This window comes from Amblyomma mixtum, chromosome 3 (assembly GCF_055824585.1).
Source record: "Amblyomma mixtum isolate Tamu chromosome 3, ASM5582458v1, whole genome shotgun sequence".
Taxonomy (NCBI): domain Eukaryota; kingdom Metazoa; phylum Arthropoda; class Arachnida; order Ixodida; family Ixodidae; genus Amblyomma; species Amblyomma mixtum.
Window position 1 is genome coordinate 70,094,918 of NC_143014.1, and position 26,475 is coordinate 70,121,392.

Genomic DNA, 26,475 nt, shown 5'->3' on the forward strand with positions numbered 1-26,475 from the left:
AAGAGCCCAGTAATGAAAAAAAAAAAAAACCTTCCTCTGCCACAAATGTAGCATATCAATACGCCGTACTTACTCGCGTAATTTGCACTTTTTTTCCTAAAATTAAGGTTCCAAAAAGGGGGTGTGCAAATAACACAGATTTCGCGGCCACACGCCCCAGATCCACATCGTGTAGTTCCCCTCATGACAGCGTGTGCACACCTCAAAGCAATAAACGCGGAACAATACAATCACAAAGCCAGCATTCAGAGGCAAATGGAGGTACAGGGTGATAAAAAAACTTAGAGGAGACGCTTAAGCTCTGCCTTAAGAGTGAAACGCGATGGCGTTAATGGACTTCGTTGTGGCTTTCTCGTGGTTGTCGTTCGCTACCACCTGTTTGTCATGCGATTGACTGAGACAACAACTTGCTTCGGTTTGTACATTCTTTGTTCTCTTTTTCTTTATTTTCACAACAATATTATTTGCTTCTAATGGTAACACCAATTTGTTCTCACTTTCATTTTTCCCATTCCGACACGTGTTTACATAGACGTGTCTCACGCAATCATTCCTTATTATTCTACACATTGTTGTTCTTCACTTGCATACTTGTTGATTGTTGCACAATGCATCGCAGCCTCGACATGCAAGGTTCATATATGATGCTATACATTTCATATCACACACTACACTATATGCACACACAATGCCTCCACAGACTACAAGTCTGTTGTTGCTTGGTTGCTCTTTCTCTCACACACAAATAAACAAACACACACACACATCTTGCGAGTCTCCGCTTACATGTCTGCTTGGGCAGTCCCACACGCACAAACAATTGTTCACTCCTTGAGCACACACTGCACAGCTTCATCGGGCACACTAGTCAATATCACTTTCATATTCACCACACGGCTCTTCGTCTATACCACAGAGTTGCCCCCTCTTCAAAGGCACTCTCATCGATTTCCAGCCCTGCACACCTTTCAATCGGCTGCCAATATGAGGGTACGTACTCATTGTCACAAATTGGTAACACGTCCCCGACTGCCGAAGAGGACGCGTTCTTCGTTGCTGTTGCCTCACACACACCATTCGCATGTGCACACGCGCAACGCTGTCCGTCCATCCGTCCATGCTTGTGCTGGATGCGTTTCGTTGCCATTTGGCTGACTCAGTGAAGAGGCTTCTACGTGACTGCGGCACTGAACTCGTTGTGATTCCGGGTGGGATGACGTCACAACTACAGCCCCTTGATGTTTGTGTAAACAAACCCTTCAAGGACGCAGTCAAGTGGGGCTACGCAGAGTGGATACGCTCAGGTGAGCTTGCAGTGATGCCAACCAGGCGGCTGAAGCGGGCTTCACCAGCCATGCTGCGCAAATGGATCGTGGATGCGTGGGTGGCCATCCCAGAAGATCTTGTGCGTCGTTCTTTTAAGAAGTGCGGCATCTCGAACGCCCTCAAAGGCGCAGAAGATGAGTACATGTGGGATGATTTGTCGGACAAGGGAATGTCGAAAGAAAGCGCTGCTGAAGAAGAAAGTGATTGCAGTGAAGTGCGGGATGCGATTTGAATAAATGTCTTTTCTAAGCTTTCGTCACTCGTATTATACACGAGTAAAACTTTTTTTTTCCATTTCGCATCTCTAAAAATTTACCTCGTTTTATATTCATATATTTGTATTCGTATTATATATTATATTATATTATATTGCCACCTAGTCTACCTATATTGCCACCGTCAGCAAGTACGTTACAATATTATATTATATTATATTATATTCGTATTATATTGACACATGCCTTCCTTAGAAGATGACGAAGAACGCCACGGGCGATTGGAAGAAGACGAAGTGAAACTGCTCCGTCTCGTGCTGACCTGACTGGCTGCTGGTGTTCCTCGGTGCAAGAGTGACTTCTTTGCAACGTTATGTTACAATATTATATTATATTACCGTATTTACTCGCATAATAGGCGCACTTTTTTTCCAGAAAATCCGGCTCAAAGTTCGGGGTGCGCCTATTACGCGGGGTAAAATTTCCGGAAATTTTTCGACTCGCAAAATTGAACACACCGCGTAAACGCACTCGTGTACGGGCCGCACCCTGTTTTCGCGAAGAAAATGTTAAAAAAAAAAAAGGTCCGTGTAAGGGCCGCACCGAAACTTTCGGAATGCACGCGCTGAGGCCTCCGCGATCGGCTCCGGCTGCGTGTTCGCCAAATGCAGCCGGTACAGCCAGCGATGACAGCGCCGCCCACCGGCAGGTAGCAGCCACATTAAGGCTGGTTATAAATATTCATTCAGAACGACGGCTTGACATCGCCGCTATGGCGCAGTGGATTAGAGGCACGTGTTGCGTATGGAAGGTCGGCCGTTCGACTCCGCTATCGGTACTGTAATTTTATTGTTTTTTAATTTCATTTTTTTCCATTTTTTCCCTTTTAGGTCGCAAATCGTGATGCTTAGTGGCATATAACGCTGTTTAAGAGGATTTATTATCCCTTTTAGGTAAGCCGTTGTGACAATCTTCAGTCACCGTGATCAATTCACCGTGGTTTCAAGCCTTGTGGCTGTACAGGCTGCAGTTGGCGAATACGCGCTCCGGCTGCGCGCAACAGGCGCTTGATCGTGGAGGCCACACACGCGCACAGGAGCTTCCAGACGCCGCCCACGGAGGGCGCCCAAGGCCAAGCTCATCATCATCATCGTTTTCGTCCGCCACGAGCTTTCGCTATCTATATCGCCATCAGCATCTCCAGCTCGTTTTTTTTTTGTTGTTGTTGTTGCTGTCAAGTGCCGGGATTTGCGGTAGCGCGATAGTTATCGTGGTTTATGGCTTTGCCGCGGAGCATTGATGTTTTAGCTCGATGGGCAAGCACCTTAACAGCTACACGGCTGGGAGTTTGCTCTCGAACGCGGCAAGCGTGCGACAGGTCGGAAAATACGATGTGGCCGAGAAGTGCGGCAGTTGCGACTGCGGCGTCCCTAAATTTTCGTACGCGACTCCAAGCGCCGAGGTTTTCGCGGGCCTAAGTCGGGAACGTTTCCGGCTGGAGATGAAGCTTATTTTGCAAACAGACGTTTAAAGTGAGCATCCCTGAAAACTGTGTGCGGCTGTTCTACGCGATGTCGTTGTACGTACTGTGGGTCCGCAGCAGCACTATAGTAGGGACTAGTAGTCAGTTCAGCAAAAACTTTGTTAAAATAAAGATTGGGAAGCAGGGGGTGGCGAGGCGTCAGCTTGCAATCGTGTAAATACAGTATTGATCACAGTGCCAAGTTCGGGGTGCGCCTATTATGCGCGGAAATAAAAAAATCTGATTTTTCGCGCCCTAACTAGGGGTGCGCTATTATGCGAGTGCGCCTATTACGCGAGTAAATACGGTATATCGTATTATATTCGTATTATTATTACATATTCGGTATTATATTCGTATTATTATTACATATTCGGTATTATATTCGTATTATTCGTATTATATTATATACACAAGTTCCCCATTTGCTGAAGATAGATGCCAGGACTGCTGAACCGGGACTTCACAGACAAGATGGCTTCTAGATCGTTGTTATAAATCTCAACGAAAGCATCACAATCCAGGTTATCCACTTCTTTTCTGAATGGGTGGAAGAGGAGCACGCTCTCGCGTTTGAAGTTGAGCACGTCGGACACAGGGTAAGTGTGGTATAGAAGTACGGCGGGTTGTGCTCTCGGTCAACCGGTGTCACCAAACGACATCAGGTGTTCGCTGTACGAGAGCACTTCCTGTTCCTGTGGATGGTCTTCATACTTTTCAGAGGAGGTCTTGCACCACACGTCCGTGCTGCTCTCATCCAACCCGTTTCACTTCAATTAACGCCCGACTCTTTCGGATCCAAACTCTCTGCTCTGGCCACGATTTATTAGCCATGACCCCGACGAAAGTGGTATGCGACATACCGAAGCCAAACAGATACTAAGCTGCCCCCTGAGCAGATATCTCTGCTACCTTTAGCATTCTGATGCTCAGTTGTCAGAGGCCTTGCGGGTAAGTCATGCTTGAGTCAGGAGATTCATCAATGACCGTGCACAACTCCTTGTGAAGGTTCAACATGCTTCGGTTTGCCTTATTCACGTACTCGACCACGTATGCTGCACACGCATACACATCGAGCACGATCTGCCGATCCATGTTCGAGTTGAGAAATGAAGAGATCCACGGGCTGAAGTAGTTATACTTCACTGATTGCATTCCCGCTTCAGGATTAGAGTTTGGCGCAATATGCCAACCAAGCAATGTCAACGTACTCTGGCATTGGCTATGCTGTTGTGCCGCCAGAACTCCTCGATAGACTCATACATGGTGGTCTCTAGAGCCACGTGAACGTTGTTGTATCGGTCTCTCAGCTTTTGCTGAGATCTCTTCTCCTCTTCGGTGTAAGGAGGCAGCAGCAGAATGATGACTCGACTAACTTTCATGAACCAGGATGGATGAATGGATGGATAGAGGCGCCCCCTTTGAAACAGGGCGGTGGCAATTGCCACCATGCTCAGCTGTTTTTTTCTTTCTTTATTTGTTTTTGCTTTATAGGACCGCACATTAAAGCGCTACCTAGCACTGCCATTCTTAAAGCACGTGCGAGTGTGCTGGTGCGTCTGACAGCAGGGCTTCTTAAGGCCTTTGGCATCGACACAGATTAGACGTTCTGCCATGCATATCATGTGCGGCATTTCTGGGCTGACCTCCTCGTTACGTGCATCTTCAAGCTGGAGCAGCAAATGCGCATGAGCACTACCCCGATGCTGAAACTCAATGCACTTGAAGTATTCCTTGATCCCATTGGGGCGAAACGGGGATATGTTCTTGTGTTGCAGAATCTGCATCATCACCCACACTATGTGATCAAAGTACACTGGGCACACCACTAGGTCATCGCTCACAAGCATCGACTACTCACAGAGATGAAGCTCTTCGAGGGGGACTTGCAAGTGGTCCGGATCAGCGTGCAAACGTTGCAGCAGCTTCATCAATCCGTCCCAGTGAATTTCGAAAGCAGACGAAGTAAGGAATGCAGTCGGCTTACCAAGCTGGCGAATCATGGCAAACACATCTTGCTTTCTCCGGTGCCAGTATTGGACGGTGTTTGGCCCCCTGTTCATGAATTTCATAATCAGTTGAGAATGATTTGACAAAAAGTTAATCAACAGCCCTTTTTCCGCTCGGTACTGAGACAAGCAAATATGGGCTAGTTTGAATGAAAGTTTTATTAGAAACTGCAGCTCATTTTGATTTATCAGCTCTGTGGTAATACCAAGCCCCATGCCTGTTCCCAAAGGAGCTTCAGAGCATTAATGGCACTGCAGTAATAGCTCCCCTCCCATTAAAATGTAGACAATCACCCAGGTATCTAACGATGGTTTTAACTTTCAAGTCTAATGAGTATAGAAGTTTCCATCAGCTAGGCTGATGAAAAAATCCTTAAGTACTAGTGCAGCTTACAAACATGTGCACACACCTACCCTTTTTACATACACCTGCACTCCCAAACTAAGAAGCACACACCAGATAGTACAAGAAAAGCAATTCTAAGACAAATTCAATAGTAAAGCACAGAAACAGAATACACTGAAGGTCAAATGAAAAGCTTTTCCTCAACACTCAAGGCACTCTACCCTCATCCTCGGAGCCGCCCTGACAATTGAATTGTTGAAATTACTTTTGCTCTATCTACGGCCCACATTTCTCAATATAAGAGAGCAAACATAAGTAGAAAGGGTAGGCACCTCACAACCATTTCTCTAACACCGGTTAACCGAAATCATAACAGATTTTTATGTGCCAAATTTGTATTGTGGGCTATGAAGCCCACTATAGTGGAAGACTCTAGGCAAACTTGTCCTACATAGAGGTCTTAAACATGCACTAAAATGTCGGTACATGAACCCTTTTAGCAGTTTGGCTCCATGGAAATGTGGCCACTGCGGCTAGGTGGCTACTGCAGCGAGGTGGCCTTTGAACTGTGGCCTTTTCTCATGTGATTTAAGTGATCATCTACCAGTGCTTTTTTTGCCCCTTTGGTACAAGGTAACAGAAAATGGAATGAGTCAGATCATGTCAGAAAAAAAATTACTGATAACCCAAGATAAAAATTCTACTCATTAGTAGAAGTGGTTGATTGGAAAAGCATATATCTTCAAAATGATACAGACGCAGCTTAAAATGTATTTCTTAATATACTGCACCACCATTATGACACTGCAACTCCCATTAAAAACCTCCTCATCACCATCAGCCTGACTACGCCCACTGCAGGGCAAAGGCCTCTCCCATGCCTCTCCAATTAACCCTGTCCTTTGCCAGTTGCAGCCACCGTATCCCCGCAAACTTCTTAATCTCATCCACCCACCTAACTTTCTGCCACCCCCTGCTACGCTTGCCTTCTCTTGGAATAACACATTGCAAAAGAAAAAGATACTGAAAACCATGGATGAACATGGAGCTTTACAAATTAATTGCAATTAAGAACAAACTACATCACAAGTATCACAAGAAAGTAAACAGTTCCAAAATACTTTGACGGCATACTTAAAGACAGCAAAGAACGAATATTATTAGAACAAATTTCAAAACATTTCCAATAACCCATGAAAACTATGGGAGATGGTCAACAGACTAACAGGCAGAACAAAAACTCGCTCTAAAAAAACGAAAATTACTGTATGTGGCAAAGTGATCAGTCGCGAAATACTGACTGATACCATGAACACCCACATTATAAATGCAGGCTCATGTGCGGCAACGAACAAAAAATGGCCGATGTGAATCTAAGTCAAATATTCCATCTTTAAGGGAATCCAAATACTAGAGTCCAAAGAGTTCCAGCGAAACTGAGAAACTAATATAAAAGATGGAAACATTGCTCTTGGACTCGATGAAATTAGTTCTTCACAGTTAAAAAGCACAGATTATTTAAAACCTGACAATACTGCTTATACTGTAATATTTCATTCAGTACTGGAACATTTCTCCCAAAATTAAAAATTGCAAGAGTGACTCAGATCTATAAAGGAGGTGGCACCAATAGTCTTTCAAACTATCAAACTATATCGCAAAGCTTTGAAGGTGTTATACCCATCGAATGGGAAGTTTCAATGCCCACTGAGTCAACAGACATCGAACTCAGCTGGGATCGACCAGTGCCACACGGTGATTTTCAAAGACCGTTGAACTCGATCAGTGGCTAGAATGGGGAAGTGTGATGGCCTCACCTACTCACGCGTGGCGCTTTGGGAGGAAACTGCCAGGTGGCGCTGCCACACACTTCACTCAAATGTGATGGTAACCATCCAGATGTTGATGCAGGCACAGTCACTCTTCCTGAAGATCTAGGGTTTAGAGATAACAATGGTCATGTTAATAAACCTGCGGTGGAAGTCAGCAAAAAGCGATTGTAAGATTAGTGGTTGAAAAGCAGAGAGGTGACATAAGATTAGAAGTGTAGGGAACCGTAGTGAAAGAAAATGGCAAATTTTAATGACAATTTACAACAATTAAGATAAACAAAAATTAAGCAAAAAAGGCCAAGCATGGTGGCAATTGCCACCACCCCATTTCAAAGGGGACACTCCCATCTTCCATCCATGCATCCATCCATGTCAGCCGCGAAGGCAGTTAGCAGCTACAGCGCAGGTACAGTGGCATGGAGTGCGATCATCCGCACGCAGTAACAAAAAAAAAAGCTTCATAATATATATTCTTGATCGTGTACGGCAGCAAATGGCGATAGAGTAGCTATGCTAGCCCTTTAGGAATTAAAAGGCAAGAAATTTCACAGTTGTAACTCTGAAGCAAACATTTTATTTTCGACACACTCCTTAAAAAAAACAAATCATTTTTTAAGAGTGGCTCACAATCCATTCAAAACAAACCATGCATAGATATCAATCAAGTTCTGCTAAGTGACGCGACTGAGCTTCGGGCGCTTCTTTCATGGGAAGACACTCTCTCTTCGTTGAGTGCCTTCGTGCAGAAGTGAAAACGGGTGACGAAAAAGAATTTTGTAATCTGGTTGCTGAGGCTCTCTAATGACAAAGGGGATAACAACAGCAATGTTATTAAAGCAGTGGAGATGCTCCAATTTTTCGTAGTGTTTTTGCTTTGGAATAATGCTGTGACCTCAGTAAACATGGATAACCAAGTAGAATTTACCAACACTCAATAAATAATTTGCAACTGAATTCCTTTTCCCCTCTAGTTTCAGTTTCAGAAGTCGAACAATGAAGTTGGTTTGAAATCACAAGTGGGGCACACAAAAGCAGCAATATAATCGCACCTTTGTCGTTTTGATTTACTTCAACTCTTACACTAAACTGCTCCATTACACGTAATGACAGGAAGTGAACAAACAGCTATTTTTTTTGCACTCTTTGTGTGCTTCACGGGATAACACAGTAGAATGTTGGTGATACGAATATCAAGGAGAGGTGAAAATATTCGTATCACCCGAAGTTTTGTACCACCAAAGAACTAGCGAAATCCATTCCCAAACCATGAGACATGCAAAAAATATTTATTTACGAGGAAAGAAGTCACATATGTCCTTCTGGGTCTTTTTTTCCGCGAGGTCGGCCAGCAGAGAATTTCCAAAGCTGAAGAATTGGGTTGTCATGTTCTCACGCACAGTCTCAGATGTCACGGCACACCGCAGAATATCAAAGGTGTGCACAGTTTCGGCTGCCGTCGTTAGTTGGTCATCACAACTTTGGTACTCATCTCCTTCTTCGTCACTGGTTGAAATTCTGGGCTGCGACAATACTTCTTTCACAATGTCTTCCACTGTGCAGACCACAGGTGGCAAAATCATCAACACTACTGTCAACACCAAGCTGTTTCCAAACATAAACAGGAATCGGATCTGACACTTGCGAGGTGGTGGCCACTGTGGATTTAAAAATCCCACACTTTTCGAAACAATTGGCGATGGTTGCAGGGGAGACGCAATCCCAGGCCATTGCAATAAAAATTAAAATGCATAGCATTCAAAAGACTGATCTGCAGATTAGAGTCCTTCCAGTGAATATTCGCAAGGAGGCAGCACACCACCAAACCTTTGAAATGGTGCTTGGCGTTTCTTATTATGACACATCCAGTGGCAGCAAATGACTTGTAGCATTCGGGGGCAGAAACACCATTCTGACACTCTGTAGCGTCATCTGTTTTGGGTGGGTCGCACACTGGTCCAACAGCAAAACAATCTTTCTATTCTTGCATGACATCCTATGGTTCAAATACGTGATGAACTCCACGAACAGAGCCGACACATCAACCACGCCTTTTTATTAGCCCTATAGATGCAGGGCGACCGACCGGCTGTCTTAAAGCATCGGGGCTTTTGGTACTTGCCAGTGACAGTCAGTTTCATCTTTTCTGACCGTTGCAGCAAAAGAAAACCATAACATGCTGCTTGCTTTTTTGTCCGCCCTGAGAGGCTTCGCCCTTGAAGCACAGACTCGTTTCGGGCTGAAGGTTGTAGAATAGCCCTGCCTCGTGCAGGGCTTGCACGAGGCAGCAAGCGTCACATTGCAAGCAACATTGCAAGCGTCATATCCAACGATGAAAGACGGCAGCATGGTTGCCATCCAATCTGCAACGGTGGAGGCGTCAACCTTTTTTCCTTCACCACAAATGGTTTTGTAGGAGAGGTCATGCTGTGCCTTGAAACAGTGAATCCAGCTACTAGGGGCCTGAAAATCTTCCGATTCCCAGTGTGAGTGCGATGTCCGCAGCCTTCTCACGAAGAACTTTTCCGTCAACATTGAAGCCGCCATGTTAGGAGAGCTTCTTACTTCACACGATGGGCAGCCTTCACTTCTTTAGAGTTTACACCAAAGCGCTGCACATTCTTCATAATTTGGTCACGCTGACTGACGATCGTAGACAGCATAGAAAGCAGCAGGTTTAAAGGGCTACTGACCACAATCTTGTCGAAAATATTTTCTACCTCTCTGGTAGCAAGGCATCGTCCCCAGAAGGCGTGGCCGCAAATATTTTCTGAAAAGACTCATTAATAGCATCGTTACACCCATCGCAATCAAGCTACTTCGCCATGCTCCTCTCCTTCTGTCCTCGCCTCGAGAGTTTTCTCTCTCGCGCCTCATTGAGTAGGTTCCCCAAAGGAAATTTGCCTTTCCTTCTCTGATGTTAGCGGGAGGTGCGGTGTCTGGTGGAGTACGTCATCTCTACGTCACGGCCCCACCTTGAAAAGAATTCTTTTCTTGCTTTTTGCTACCCGGCATATTTCGGGCCTCCCAATACTTTGGTCCCAATATTTTGGTCCTTGGGTCTCCTCGCGGTGTTTCGTCGCGCTTTTCTTTCTTTATCCTTCCTCGCCCCAGTTGTCATTCCCGAACTCCAGCTTCACTGAAGGAGCCTGTTCATTGCCTGAAGTAGCCTTCGATCGTAGACGTAGTCATCCGGAGTGAAGTGTCTTCCACAAGCCACCATATTCTTGACCGTTCTGTCTGGAAGGCCGATGCGTTGAAGCCAGACACGACTCAAGGTATAATCTTCTGGCAATCTGTGCCGGATCGGTCGCTGTGTGCGCATCCAAGGCAAAACAGCTTTGTTGCATTTTCTCCGCGCAACGAATGATCGAGAGACGCAATCGACTCAACATGTTAGCGAGCGCATCTTTTCATATTATCTGTTTGTTTTTGTCTGTGACATCCCCAGTTAGCGAGCCTCCTTTTCAGGCATGTTTTTTTTTCCCGCAAGGCCTCGCCGCGTTTTACGACTGGAGGGGCGGGAGTCTCTTTTGTTCGAAACAGCGGCCCCGGGAACTGTCCGGCATTTCTTGGAAATGCATGTTTGTGCTTCTCCATGCGTGTTTATAGGTCTTATTCTGAAGTAAAAGCGCAGAACAAAGACGAGGACACAAGACAAGAAGACGAAACAACGAGCGCTCAATGTGTCGCCTTCTCATCTCTTGTACCCATCTCCGTTCTGAGCTGTTACTTCAGGATGGAAAACCAACAATCCCAAGCTGCTGTTATAAACTTATTATTGTCCCTAATGACATACACACAACCTGAGAGCCAGAGCCGCGGTGCCGACCTCCTGAGCCTGTGCCGCCGCGGTGGATCAGTGGTTATGGCGCTCGGCTGCTGATCCGAAACACGTGGGTTTGATCCCGACCGCGGCGGTCGAATTTTGATGGAGGCGACATTCTAGAGAGCCGCGTACTGTGCGATGTCAGAGCACATTAAAGAACATCAGGCGGTCGAAATTTCCGGAGCCCTTCACTATGGCATCCCTCATAGCTTGAGTCGCTTTGGGACGTTAAACCCCCCTAAACCATAAACCAAACAACCTGAGAGCAGTTTTTCAGCGCACTGATACACAATAAAAACAATATTATAGAATTTTCAGCTGACGAGGGAGGTGCTACTGTCAAAATAAGCACTACAGCAATGGCACTGTCTCAGATACAACGAACAACCAAGACAGCACAGCTCGGTTAGAGTGAACAAAAAGAAGCCATAAATTCAGCCCCGCAGTTGAAAAGCAAGCGCTTCCCACCAGCGTGGAGATCGAAAAGCGCTTAGCTTCCGTGGAACCCATCCTCCATAACAATGCGGCGACCCCAAAAAAGCAATAAAAATCGGCATTGAAACCACCACCAAGCACGCATCGACTGGCTGCAGTGTCAATCCACGCGTGCACATGTGCCGGGTGCTCTAAAGTAGAAGCACAAGCACGGTGCACGCGAAAGAGGGGCAGCGTTGAAAGTGAAACAACTGTATGAGGTCAGCGATCAACCAACAGCAGCTATCTGAAAACTTTGACTGCCAGTCATACGGCACGCCTCGTTGGCCCGGTGAATCACGTCATGTGCGTTCTCCAATCGGTTCGCCAACTTCTGCGCTGCTGCCGGGTGGAATCACCACGCATACAACAGGTAGTGCAGTCGATATGTCTGCACACACGTGCCCTGCACTAGCTTTATCACTGCATTCAAACAACTTTGTGGAGCATCGGAGATGCGGAGGCAGACCTACCACTAACTTCCATGAATGCTTAGAGCGTAATTAGTAATATCACGTCTCTAAAGGAGCTCTTCGGCAGAAATTATTTTGGCGAGAAGAACTTGACCATTCTGGAGAGATTGGGAAGTGCTGTTATAGGGCCAGCATGAAGAAGCAGATGTGCATAATGAACCTTTTCAAGAAACAAATGCCACTTTTTGCCTGACTTTGCATTTTTCACCATAGTAAAGGAAGTCCACTTAATAAGAATCTTGGATACAACAAACACGATCCTCATGACCGTCAAGTTCGTTATAAGAGAACTCGACTGCATACAGATCAGTGAGCATTAAGTACCAAACTCGGGTAGTACATGCTAATCTCTGCTGTAACAACATGGGCCCATTCTACCAGTGATAAAACACTAGATCATGATGAGTCATAAGCCTAGGTACAAGAACTGCAATATGAACCTTGAGAACAAACTTTCGCAACCATGTGTCCAACCAACAAAATTACTACCACAGTGACTTACCATTTCAACAGCCCTCCTCCCTTGCTTCCTCATCAGCATCAGCCACAGCCTCTGTCCTTTTTGCTGCGCAACCTTGGCTAGGCCAATTTTCCAGCACCTCATGAACTGTCCACAAACCAGATAGTGGACTCCTGTTTGAGAAGAACGTTAGGAAGACAACTGTTCTTAGCACTATATCTGGCTTATTCTTACTTGATTTTACCAGCACAGAAATGCAGTAAAACTTTAAAAATTAAATCTCAGTTAATTCAAAATCCCAGATAATTAATAAAATTTCTGTGGTCCCATAATTTGTAATCTAAATTTTACCTAATAATTCAAGAGGTCAGCTTACAACGGATCATTTAATTCAAAGACCTGGGATGGAATGCGTGCATGGCCAAGTTCGCTGGAAATTAAGGAGCACAGTACAGTAGCATCGCACCGTTTATAGTAAGCACACGAGCCTGCATTAAAGAGCACGAGGATTAATTGGACTCCTCAATGCTTCATACACCATCACACAGAAAGTGGAGGTACTCTGACTTAGTGCACGGCACGGTGACATTACGTCACCAAAAGCGACCCTCTGCAGTTCACCAGCAACTGACCTCCATTCGGCAGAATTAGACGGCATCAGAATACGCCAACGCCAAAACAAAGCATACTTTTTATTTCACGCACATCACGCACACCATGCCAAACCCATCTATAGAAAATACATCATGCCAAGCCTTGTTTGGCCGGATGGACTGCGTGTGCACTCATCTCTCAAGCTTCTGACGTAAATTTTATGCATTTTAGAACACACACTTTCTTAAAATGAAACTGCACCCTCTTGAGACATCATGTTTTTCTCATTTTCTCAGTTCATGTTTTCAATGAAACTGCCCATCTAGAAAGACTATCATTCTGAAATAGGTCACCAAACATACAGTCGCCAACCGATTTTTGGACTCGGTGGGGCCCGAAAAATGGTCCGAATAATCGAACAGTCCGAAAATTGCATGAACTTAAAAAAAAATAACTTTTCTGTGAAAAACCGGCTTTCAAAATTGTGAAAATCGGCGCTCCCCATGCGCCTACAAGCGATAATATTAGCCTCTATCTGAGTCACAGCCATGCTTTCGTTATGTCCGCACCCTATCACATCATACCAGACAGTGCGACGCGGCCGTAGTCATGCCGCGAATGAATGCACTCACTGCACGAAGCGAGAATAGTCAGTTTGCATGGGGCAATGACGCTTGCGAAGACGAGAGGTAACCCATGGGAAGACGCGAGAGGAAGCGAGCGCCTCCGAATGCAGTCCCCCCTCCCCACCTCTACCGCGTTTGCTGCCCCGCACCGCGGGGGCATCATCCAAGCCGCGGTGGGCACTGCAGCAGTCCCGTTTTCAATGCGATCGCGCACTCTTTGTAGGCCATCTCGATGGCAGCAGAGCGCATCCCCTTATCTCGAATGGCAACGATGGAGAACAAATAGCCAAGCCTATCCAAGCCGGTCTGATTGCGCTCGCCCATTCTGTTTAAATCCAAGATGGCGCCTTTCCCGGCAGCAGGGAATGGTTGGTTGCGACAGCGATGCCTGCTTGTGTCTATATTAGGCCGAAATAACGAACTTTCGGTTGAAAAACGACCTTTACAATGTTGTTGGCATCTATTTTAGTCCAAAAATTCGAACTTTTAAACTCCACAAAGTCCGAAATATCGGTCGTGAAAATGTACATGTTCCTACGAGGTGTGCGACGGTTCCTCAGTCCAAAAAATCACGCAAGTCCAAATTATTGGAGTCCAAAAAATCGGTTGGCTACTGTATCTGACTGCACTTCCTGGGCAGCATTTCTGCGAGCATTTCTAACTTACATTAAAACCATGCGAGAAAAACAAAACTTTGCATTAGTGCACACAGCAGAAATTTACATATAAGTGCCAGCAGCTGCTGATGCCACGCTGAAAAAATACCCCATCAGCAGCCGTTGGCACTTATCTCAAAACCGGTGTCATGAGTAGCACAGAAGGCACAAAGCTCTGGCAGCGCTTTACCAAGTCGCAGACGCGAACGCTACAATCACGGTGCATTTGGGCACACAGAGCACACTGTCACATGGTATTTTAAAAACTTCGCAGGCTTATATTTTCGCTGAAAAAAAGGACTATGCTAAGGCTACCCGTCGAAGCGCCTTGGTTAGACCATTTTCATGGCGCTTGATAACTTCCTGATTCACAATTAAACATTGAAAGCCATACTTAAAAAGTAAATTAGTTGATGTCAGCTAATTATTGAAGTAAGCGGAACGAAAAAGATACAAGCCAGTACTTTACATAACTTCTAATACTCCTGTCACAGGGCAAATTTAGTGACACTTTCACAAAGTGCACTTCCCTTGAACGAAAAACTTTCAGAGCACGCTGTCACACGGCTAAAAAGAGGAGTCATTTGGAAATGACGGCAGTGGCGATGGATGTTGCAGCACCTTGAGGAAATTCATTCGTTTTAGCGTAAACATAAACTGCGAAAATACAACTTTATCCCAAATCTAACTACTCCAAGTTAATTTTGAGAGCTTTATTTCCACATCTGAATACAGGTTGTTAACTACAAAAAGTATCACGATCCGAGACAAGCAATACCCCTGCAATGCAGGCGTTTCGAATGCCTTCCAACTGCCGCCCTGTGCCGCTGCACGAATTTTTGAATGGCATTCAGATCAGATACACTCGAGTCAATGGAGCTCCACAAAGGCATTCGAGATTTTGGAAAGCCTTCGAAACACAAACACAGCCCGCACTAACCAACTGCCATCGCCACTGCTTCGCTCTGCCCACAGCAACGCCGGATGACTGCTTCATTTCTGTGGATGTTGATTTTCATACATGTTGCTCGCTTTTTTTCTGCTGCGTCTTTAATAAATATTTCGTGTACTCACTAAATGAGGGCTTGAAGATCATAGTACACCACTGAGCATCTACTAAGGAAGCACGTCACTTGGCAGAGTGAGAGTAGCCATTCAAGTGCGCGCATTATTTTTAGTTGTTGATGACTTAAAACAAGTTCTCATTAAATAGCACAATCAAGAAAATAAGGCGGAGATTTTAACACCTTTTAATTCTCAAAATTTTTTTTATGCCGAGCGCTGCTATTGATACTGCGCACTTGTCTTGCCAGATCAAGTGGAGTGAGTTTGCTGAACTCACTACGGGGCAAGTGCATTCCGCAGCGAGTGACACTAAAGCTCATTGTGTAACACTGCGCGAATTACATTTGAGACGAATGTCACTCGCTGAAAGTGACACTAAACACGCCCATGTGACAAGGGTATAATATTCACTTAATTTCAATTTGGAAGAACATTGCGGTTCTTTTTAAACCTTGATCCATTTTAGCTGAAACAACCTGCATACATTAGTCCTGAAAACTTTATTCAAATATTCACTTCTTAGCATTGAATCTCCCCCTTGAACCACCAGCGTGTTACAGTAGCATTTATTTTCCAAGCTTTCCCGTTCAACACTAACAGAACACAATTTGCTGCAAACAATATAATTTTTCCTAATGCACACTCCATCTGGGGCAATATGAACATCCATTTCAACCAAAAACACACCAAAACACATGCAGATTTAATACTGAACTAGAAAACTTTCTTTTGATGTTATAAAATGCAAAGAGGCCTATTTATTGCTCAAATGCTACTGCTTTCCACGCATCGAATTTTGCAAATTTGTATGTACATAATTTTGTGGTGATAGCCAGTAGCAACTTCAGCTGGAGCAGCAAAAGTGAGCCGTTGTGGCCTGAAGCCTGCACAGGCACGGGGCACAGGCTGATGCACTGTAGTAACAATAAAAAAACAGTGCAAGAGCTCAACCAACCAAAGCAAAACCTGTTACCATCGAAGGATGGAAAGAAGGCTCTCGCCATACTCTTCTTTCATGGTAACCCTCTTCCTACCAAAGTAACCACCCTCTGGGTCATTCCTGCAGTAACCACCTTCCGGTTATGCACTCCGTTGTTGCCATACCCTCCTTCCACAGTAACCGATTTCCTCCAGCAACCCCTCTCCAGCTGCGCATTCCTAACTAGTCATGCCCTCCTCCTTCCACAGTAGGATAGGATAGGAAAACTTTTAATGTCCGCCAGAAAGAGGGTAGCTAGAGGGTTACCAGCCTAGATGACAGCTGAAAGGTCTTGGTTCTCAGCAGCGGCTTCAGCCAGTCAGACGAGTCGTAGTTGAGCATCCAGGTCGGAGCTCAGTAGTAAGGCCGCCCATTGGTCTTTAGACTTTGTGTCGTCCCTTCCCGGGTGGGGGGGCATGAGGACACTCCCATATGTGGTCCAAGGTGGCCCTAAGTTTGCAGTTTGCACATTTTGTTGAAAACTGCCCTGGGTACATAAGACTCCAGAGGGCCGGGTTTGGAAATGTGTAAGCTTGTAACCGGCGCCAGCTGATGGCTTGGTATCTGGTTAAGGATCTATCTGCTGGAGAAAGTCTAGCTTTTTGAAAACGATAGTGCTGTGTAATTTCTCTGTATCCCACCATGTAATCCCTGTCTGTGAAGACCACCTCGCTCGGGTCAGCCCGGAAGGAAAAGCCTCGAGCGAACTCGTGGGCCGTGTCATTATCAGGCAGGGATGCATGTGCTGGCGTCCAGACTAGCGTAATTTTTCGGTCTATTACATGATGGCTTAAAACTGTATTCGTCAGAGGAGAGACCCGACCCCTGCTGAAATTTAGGATGGCGATTTTGGAGTCACTGATGATATACTTCGCTTTTGTGCCTACAGAAGCCAGTGCTATGGTAGCTTCCTCTGCAGTCTCTGGGTTACCCGACAGTATAGAGGCACTTATTTTTAGGAGTTGTTTATTATTGACGACCGCAAGGGTCATCGTGTTCTTACCAAATTCAGCGGCATCCAGGTAGACCACGTCCTCGTCTTTGTAGGAGCGGAAGCGTTCCTCAAGCGCTTCTGCCCGTTTGGCCCGGCACACAGAGTGATGAATAGGATGCATATTCCTGGGTAGTGGTGGTACAATTACATTCACGTCACCAAAGCTTTCGATAATGTAAAACACGAGGCAATACTATAAAACCTGGCACTCTTAAACGTCGGGGAACGCACATACAACTACACTGCAAATTTCCTCTCGGGCAGGATAGCGCGCATCCAGTTTGGTAAAAGTCAGTCTCAAGACATACACTTGGGCAGCATAGGCACCCCGCAGGGTTCGGTACCTTCCACAGTAACCACCCTCCAGCTGCACATTGCTAACTCGTCATGCCCTCCTCCTTCCTCAATAATCACCGTCCAGATAGTCCCAGTGGTAACCGCCCTCTGGTTATGCATTCCTCCTCTCTCAAGTCAGTGGTTATGGTGCTCAGCTGCCGGCCCGAAAGACACCAGTTCAATCCCAGCTGGTCATGAAATGCTATATGCCCACGTGCCGTGCAATGTAGAGAATCCCAGGTGGTCAAAATCATCCGGAGCCTTCCACTATGGCGCCCCTCATAGCCTGAGTCGCTTTGGGATGTTAAACCCCATAAACCAAACCAAACCATTACTCCCCTCTCGGCATACCCTCCTCCTTCCTTCCACGGTAAACAACCTCCGGTAGACTCCGGTGGCAACCATCCTCTGGTTGCACATTCCGACGCTCTCGTCATGCCCTCCCTCCTCCTTCCATGGTAACCACCCTCCCACTGGTTCCCATGGCAACCGCCCACCAGCTAGTCCAACTACTACTACTACTACTAATACTACTAGTACTACTACTGCTACTATCACCACACCATCTACACGAAACCCAAGAACAGGTGCTTAACAGCTGTCACTGTAAAATGTGAAGGTGTCGATGAACGGAACACAGTGCTCAAAGCGCATGAAATGTATCTAGCGCTATGCGACATGTGCTGAGAGTATTTTCACTCAATATTTTTGGCCATCTGCCAAAGCAATTACACTTTTTAAACACAGAATAACAGTGGTGGTCCCGGGTTCGAACCCCGGACCAGGACGAATTTTTCTTTAACTACGAAGTTTCTGAGAAAGCTGTATAGCTTTCCTTTGTAGCCGTACGGCTGCGCTCGGGTGGACGTCAATGAGTAATTACTCCCTTATTACAGAATAACATACCGAAGACCAAGCAGCTGCATTATCGCATTTCATCAGTTTTCAACTGCGCATAGTATGTAGTGTATCTCTAGAACAAATGCATCGCGTCGTATGCAGAAGCGGTTGATTCGGTCATAATTTTTCAGAAAAACTACACATTCCAAAAGTGAAGTTCGGCAAATTCTACTTATTAAGCAGTATATATGATCGACCGGTCACTGCACACTGCTGTGGCTGGCAGCATAATAGTTCGCATCAGCTCAAGGCGTAACATTACCAGCCATGGCGGCCGTGTTTCGATGGAGGTGAAACCAACAAAACGGAGCAGTAGCTTGCAACCAACGTTTCATCACAATTTGGGCACAAATGTAGGCGGAACAACTGGAGCCACATGGAGGTCAGCCAGCATGGGGGGTACATAAGACAAATGTCATGTATATGACTGTCTGGAAGGACAGTGCTCGGCTTGCTGTGTGCGTCATGTGACCACTGGATGTCATCGACGAATTTATCTATCCTGCCATCACTGGGAGTTTCTGTGCCGTTGGTGAGTACACACACATGGCGCCAACTTTTCTTGTAATGGGACTAGTAGGGCTCTCGCATTAACACACAAACTAATTAATGCAATTGCACCGTTTCTGTACCATAGAGAAGTTTAAAAAAGTACGAAAAAATAAAGTGTAATACACACATCGTGTGCATCATGCAGGAGGCAAAAAAATCTCATTGATGCACATGGCCTCTGTGTCTTACAAACGGCAAGAATAAAGCAGATCGATACACATGGCCTCTGCGGCTTGCAGGAGGGGGAAAAAAAAAGAGCTACACATGGCCTCTGCGTCTTGCAGGAGGAAAAAAAAAAATACTACATATGGCCTCTGCGTCTTGCATGAGGAAAAAAAGAAATGTAAACACAAAAAAAAACGCCTTACAAAAAAAAAAATAACCGAACAAGTTACTGTGGCGGCTGCACTTGATTGCGTAGGAAAAGCAAAATAACTGATACCGCCAAAACAACTTGTTCAATCAGGCGTAAGGTGTCTGCCTGCGCCACCTGCAGTGCTGCTGCCACCTCGGCTCCACTGGTATGCACAGCAGTAGTCAGGTCATGCACTGCCGCGGTGAGGCTGCGCCCGCAGTCAATAGTCTCGCGTTGTTGCTGCACATAAAAGGAGCTTCAATTACACACTTAACGGTCACAGAGTGCTCGTTTCACATTAAGGATGCCCTACTGAAATAGGGACCATGTCTCTCAACAGGCGGTCATACAAAGGTCAAGCAGAGGTTTTGAACAGTGACTGTAGCTACAATATGCTGCATGCAGCTGCTTCTCTTTTACGAAATGTACAGAGCGCTTGCTGTCTGCACATACCTCCACGCGGCGCTCCTGATATTGTCCTTGCTGCCTGGTGTGGCCCTCGAGAAGGTCCCCAGTGCGCTTGGTCTCGTACAGCAGCTGGCGCACCTCCTCCGCCCGCGTTAGGCTGCGCCGCGTGGGGTGGCCCGGTGCTGTTGCTGGCTGCTGCTGCATAGCTGTCAGGGGGAAAAGTGACTGAATATACACTTGCTATAAAATACAGCAGGATGCGCAATAAGCTGACTGTTTGGTGCAATGTCTGAGCAGACTATTGGCATGCATGCTGGGGATAAAAGTTGTCATAATCAGCGGTACGACAAAGCAGCATTGTCTCATTGTACTCAATGTGCACATTCGCCTAACCATCACAGGCATCACAGTGCCCTCTGTGAGGGGAAAAAAACTTGCACAGCGTACCAATGGTGAATATGAAAGAGACTTGTGTGGCTATTGTAAAACGACACTGATAGTGTGCTCCTGCAAATGGTATTATTTTCAAGCAGCTTGCAAAATGGATAATGTGGCGCCTGATATTGGCAGACCAACTCACAGGCTGTGGCACGAGGCTGCTGCTGCTGCTCCTCCTCCTCAGGTGACGCTTCCTCCTCCTCCATTGTCACCTCCAGCAGCTCCTCCAGCTCCTCCTCATCTGGGGGGGGGGGGGGGGGGGGGCTGTCTGTGCAAAGTCATTCCACAAGACACCATTGCTTAGTGGACAGTTTCAGCACACTGTGTATTGTATTGGGGTAAAGTGCACAGTTACTCAGTACTGAGTCACAAGACAAAAAAAAACAGCACTAGCAAAAGGACAAGAAAATACAAGGTACGTAACTTGAGGTTGCATTTGCTACCTCCAGCAGTTTAGGCATTCATATCAAATGGTTAAAAATTCACCTACCAGCTGGTGAGCGTGCCTCTGCCTGCTGCAGGCCGCTCGTTCCAGCCACCTCCCCGACAGGCACGCGGGGCTGGTACTGCAAGAGGCACAGCGCCGCACGTTCATGCACGAGTGTCTCGAAGTTCATTCTGTGGGCGCATTGCTCACAGTACACGGCTCTGAGGTTCACACAAGAACCCTTCATTATCAGCAAACACGAAACTGTCTGTAACGCCACCGCAGCTTATCACATACCTGGGAGGTTGTGAACATGGGCGGCGCCACACCTTGCGCGCTCACCGGCGACCGCAGCTTTAAAACCCGGCCTGACATCCCCAGCAGCCTGCCGCCTCCAGTGCCCCTGCGATAGGATGTGGAGAGGCATGTTCAAGGACCATTTGACAGACCGATGTTGACACGCTCACCTTCCCGCGGCCAAAAACTCTGCCTCCTCCTTCTTGCAGCGGCTGGCCCACATCTGCCAAGTGTGGCGCCAGAGGGGCACAGTCTTAACGGCCGGGCCCATCTCGTTTAGGCGGTCTGCAAGCTCGCGCCACAACTCGCGCTTGCGAGCCGCCGTGTAAATTGCGGAAAGGGGTGACGCCGGATGTGCCAGAGCCGGGTGCTCCTCCAAGAACTCCAGCATGAAGAGGTACTGTGCGCGGGACACCCGGACTGACTTAGCCGACGCCGTTCCGAATGCTAACTGTTGATCATGCTAATTCCCTGTGTCTCTTTGTTTCGATGTCGCTCAGGGAATGAAATAGGGAAATAATGGGGAATGTACAACTTGGGTTAACAGAGCATAGACGTGCGCTATCGATGACTTGGGTTCACACAGGAGACGATCATACGGCCATACAACATTATTTTGCCCCACACTTCACGCTGCACGGTCGTCTTGTACTTCCCAAACAAAAAAAGCACAACCACAGATCACACACGTCTCCCTAAGAGCATCTTTGGGCCATTTTTGCCATCGATAATAAGCACCGAAAAAGAACACACTTACCATTGTCTTCACCGATTTTCGAACCCACCGCTGCTGGTTACTTCATCTCTGCGTACTCATATCATTCTCTGTCTTCAATCAGATTTTTCTGCGCACTACAAACATCCGCAAAGTGTTTTCATTTTAAACTACACGCAAAAAAACTGGAACTACTCCTCCGTGTACTCGAGCAATCAGCTGTTTCTAGCAGGCCACCATGTTCACGCTTTTCCGCCGTCAGCGCACCCTCGCGGCAGCAAAAGTGACTGAAGAGCAAACTTAATTGCAAAATTGAGGACGCTTCTTCTTTTGCTTCATGTCGTTGAGTTTGAAACATAGTTTGTTAGCGAAATAAAACATTCTTCAAATAATTAACTGCGTGTTTACAGCAAAACTTTAGTATACGGTCCCTTATTGCGCAACTAAATGCTTCCTGGGTGGAACCCTACTATTAGACACCACAACCTCGCTGCTGATTGGTTGATTCCGCGGTCAACGACTCGCGGTGTCGTCATTTTGACGTCAGAGTCTCAAAATTGAGACAAAAACTCGTAATCGCACCCCTGTTTATAAAACGCATATTAAATATTTTTAAGTCACGAGGTACTGTGAGGTATAGCATTGGTTTTTGTGTCAAAAAAAAAAAGTCTCCAAAGAAAGGTTGGCAATAAAAAAAAAAGAAGAAGAAACACTCCACAGTTATAGAGCGCATGACCCTTGCTCACCTTTCACCTTTAGTAGCCATAACATTACTACATAGATCATGGTTCCTATGCCCCCATAAACTAACTTTTAAGACACAACATAATAAATTTGAATACAAAAAGGATCACCCAGATTTGAGAACATGAGAAAACAGCGAAATGACATGTAAAACAAGAATAGGTGACACAATGCAAGGGTCCCATGTCTCAGAGTTGCAAGCACAGAGAAATAATAACAGTAAAGGAAAAGGCACTTTATGAAGTGCTGTAGTCAGATTAACATAGCATGTTACATTACTTCCAGGTTTACAGTCTACAAACCTAACACAAAATTTTATATCAAGCAAAACACCAGCAGAGTTTCTGACACTGCAAGCCTGATTTTTTGTAATGCCAGCATCAAATCTTCACAGCGGCAAACATGCATAGCCAGCAAAGTGACAGATGTCTAAGCAAATTGTTAATAAACATCTGGAGGTTAAAGTCCAGAGCTGCACATTGCTAATCTCAAAGTCCAAGCCTTACTTTGAGATGTGGCAATAAAAAAATTTTTAAGTTCAGTTTGTATCATACAGTGACAAGCATCACAGTGACAATAAAGCAGGTAATCATCACACAGCAATGTCAGGAGGATCATGAGGCAGTTAATGATCTGCCAGAGTAAGCTAGCACAGCTAAGAAGGCAATATGCAAGCACACTTTCCTATGTACTTTCCATTTCACTTCTTACCAATGTAGCCCACATGCTTCCACCAAGTGAAAAGAAGCTATCATGCTATTATGAAAAAAAAATTAACATTTAAATGTATGCCACCTTTTCCATCTTACATCATTCCTCAAAACACATACACCTCTAAGCCTCAAGCCACAGAAAGAAATCATTGCCAAATCAAGTTTCGCCCCAGTTATACCTAGAGTTACAAACAATCAAAGGATACAGTAGCAAATTTCCCACAAAGATAACTGGTATTCATTTACCAGCCAATGAAACAGCCACACCCTGAAGAGCTTCTTCTCAAGGTGCCAGCGCCCGGCCATAAGTGACCTCTTTGCCCTGGGACCTCCGTGAACATCTTTCTGTTGCTGCAATTGACTTTAAATTTAGGTGTCTGAAAATTAAAGCGTTCAGGAATAAATTAGACAACATCATACTAATAGCACACAGGCTAACTTTATCAGCCATTTGAAAATTACAGTGCAACAGTAAAAGAAACAAAAAAACAAACAAGAACAGGAGGCACCGCAGCCGGATGAACCACACAAACCAGAAAATACAAACTTTTAAGCCGATTCCCATCATTGCAAGTTTAAAGACCTAAAGATGCTTCATGCCCCAGTTTCATAAAAAACTGTGCTGTGATGTGCTCTTTCACATCCTGCTTGCCCCTATAAATTTCAGAATATTTTTACATCATCACAGCGCAAAACAGAAGGACAAAGAAAAATGCTGCCAATGTTAGCATTGGAAAAGTGTGACTGCAGAATAATCAGCACCTGGATACATCCTACAAGTGCTTTTAGTGTTGTAGCAAACAAAGTCAACAATTTTACTTCCCACACTTCCCTCTCAATTATTCAGTCTTCCACACTAGACCAAGGGCACGTCTTGTTTTTTAGTGATCAAATATCTGAATATTGTAAGCTTTAACACTGAATTACTAATAGTGAAGAAGTTTATTAGTGGTCCAATGAAGTTCTGTGCTCCGTAACTAACGAGAGATGGCTCATTTTACATATAACGACAACTCACACTGAGAACAATTTATGCACAATATTTTACAGCCCCCTAGGCTACACTTCCAAACGAAAAACTTCCGCTGCCCCAATTCATGCAACTACATCTCAGATTCCAACATCTCCTCAATGCTCTATTCATTCACAGAGTAAGGCTGTTATTCTTAACAGTATGTGTCAGGGACTGGAAAATATGATAAGGAACTACATGTAGATGGGTTGCATGTAATGTTGCAGGCACTATCATGGAGCATGGTGCATAGTTACCATAGTGATGGCTGAGTAAGTGGTGATAAGCAGATGAGAAAAACAGGCAGGTTAGAAAAACATGCACATCAAACACAGCGACCACTGAGATGTCAGAGCAAGCTATGTATAATGCGGAGGAGGGGTTGTGATGGCACCAGCAGCAGATTTATAAGAGGGGGGTGCAGGGAGGTGGCTGCCCCCCCCCCCACATGCAAGAAATTTTTTATGGGTAAACCACGCGAAACCTCTTTTTTTTTTACCACTGCGAGACCCATAAATGCATTGTGCAAAAAGTAGGCCCACCCACTCCCATCCCTCCCATGATGGCACAGCTGGATTTTATTTTGGTTTTATGGGGTTTAACGTCCCAAAGCGACTCAGACTATGAGGGATGCTGTAGTGAAGGGCTCCGGAAATGTCGACCACCTGGAGTTCTTTAACATGCACCGACATTGCACAGTACGTGGGCTTCTAGCATTTCACCTCCATCAAAATGCTACCGCTACGGTCGGGATCGAACCCGCGTCTTCCGGGTCAGCAGCCGAGCACCATAGCCACTGAGCCACCGCAGCGGCTAGGCACAGCTGGATGCAGATGAAGTAACATAATCCAAGTGCCTAATGGCCTTGCTTTATGTATGCACAAAAGAAACATTCATGAAGGTCACATCATTTCATTACAATTAACTAACTGATTGACAGCATGGTTGTGCTTGGGCTGTCTATCTGCACTTACATTTAGTCCGTTTCAATAAGCCATCTCAAATGATGCCTCCATGAACAATGTGCATTTACATACAAAAAACCAGAACAAAGAATTTACAACCACTGGCAGTATATCTTATTTCTAGCCTCATGTCATATGAACCCAGATTACATGAACAGGGTCAGTGTCCGGATGCAAACTCAATAAATATACACACTAATTACTGAAGTTATTTTTCTGTAATAATCCATTCATACTTCTGGTTTTGCCAGCCCACAGTGTAAACCGAGATGAGCCCGGTTCCAGTTTTGCTTCGTTGACAATGATTATGCATAAAAAGAAAACTCCAAATGAAGCGGCGAAATAAATAACACAAACTTTGTTGAATAACAGCAAAATGCTGCACAATGCAAATTATTCCTTACGTTCTAGCTCTTACGCTGCCACACAGTGCACCCATGTTCAGTTTTCAGAACCTTTCAGACAACTCGGCGCAGGTTAGGCAAACTCTGCACTTAAATGCTGATTTGTGTGCAATGTCGAATGCCAGGAAACGGCACTCGCCTGCTAGGTTTTAAAAAATTGACTCATTTCGCATATATTGCTGCAGTTAGCGTACTCAGCGGATAATGGCGCTTACCTACTGTGGAGGACTGGACAAGACGGGCCCCCTCGTCTTCCATATTCTTGTCTTGCCGGCTGCACATAACTATCAAGGTCGCTAATGAGTACAGTCGTCAACAGATGAAACGCGGTGCTTCAAACACACGGCCTGGGATGCATTTTTGCGCCGTTTAATGGGGAGCAAGAACACTTTTCACTCAACAATGGTTTCGTATGTAATGTCTGATAATGCGCGAGCTACATGCACGCTCTGCTTCACCACGGCGCAGAAGGCACTGTAAGCCAAGCGCTCGCAATACCCCGTTTCACCCATTGACAACTGGACCTTATGGTACCCTAGGTGCACCCTTTGTCAAAAGTTTAAAGCCCAGGGGGTTTGCTTCCGAGCCACACCGTGTGGCATGTAATGCACCCTTAGTGATCAAAATCTCCTGAAGGTTAGATGTTTAAACTTTTGACAAAGGCCGCACTTTCTCTGATAGTACTTACAGTTCCTTAATATTTACAGTTGATGCCAAAGCCAAACCCCAAACGTCGCCCAACGCCAGCTAACGAGTCGCAAGCGTGCGCTTGTTTACCTACGCGCACGTTACAACTGTTTTGAACTTTGTAG

At 45.6% G+C, this 26,475-nt stretch overlaps 1 protein-coding gene across 4 annotated transcripts; it reads right to left on the reverse strand.

Annotated features, from left to right (window-relative positions):
- Positions 1-411: 411 nt before the first annotated feature.
- Positions 412-26,475, reverse strand: LOC149350534 (uncharacterized). Of its 4 annotated transcripts, none has more exons than XM_089579577.1 (13): positions 26,352-26,475; positions 25,879-25,947; positions 23,529-23,659; positions 21,281-21,510; positions 21,111-21,216; positions 20,877-20,952; positions 20,529-20,627; positions 19,994-20,154; positions 19,676-19,780; positions 17,407-17,522; positions 12,526-12,656; positions 7,236-7,352; positions 412-5,118 (listed from the first exon to the last, which is right to left on the reverse strand). In XM_089579577.1, exons 3-10 carry the CDS (start codon positions 23,586-23,588, stop codon positions 17,466-17,468), a joined length of 894 nt encoding a protein of 297 aa, XP_089435703.1. In that variant the 5' UTR covers positions 23,589-23,659; positions 25,879-25,947; positions 26,352-26,475; the 3' UTR covers positions 412-5,118; positions 7,236-7,352; positions 12,526-12,656; positions 17,407-17,465. The 4 variants fall into 4 exon arrangements, with proteins under 4 accessions (XP_089435703.1, XP_089435702.1, XP_089435705.1 ...); XM_089579576.1 differs by having other exon boundaries at positions 19,628-19,780; XM_089579579.1 differs by lacking the exons at positions 17,407-17,522; positions 19,676-19,780 and having other exon boundaries at positions 7,244-7,352.

What these genes read in the sequence shown, in the direction of transcription:
- LOC149350534 (XM_089579576.1), bottom strand. Translation starts at nt 23,588, where the DNA reads ATGGCCGGGCGCTGGCACCTTGAGAAGAAGCTCTTCAGGGTGTGGCTG. An exon ending in TGTGGCTGTTTCATTGGCTG is followed by an intron (nt 21,511 to 23,528) that starts GTAAATGAATAC and finishes TCCCGCGCACAG; the next exon opens with TACCTCTTCATGCTGGAGTT. An exon ending in GCAGCCTCGTGCCACAGCCT is followed by an intron (nt 20,155 to 20,528) that starts GTGAGTTGGTCT and finishes TCCCCCTGACAG; the next exon opens with CTATGCAGCAGCAGCCAGCA.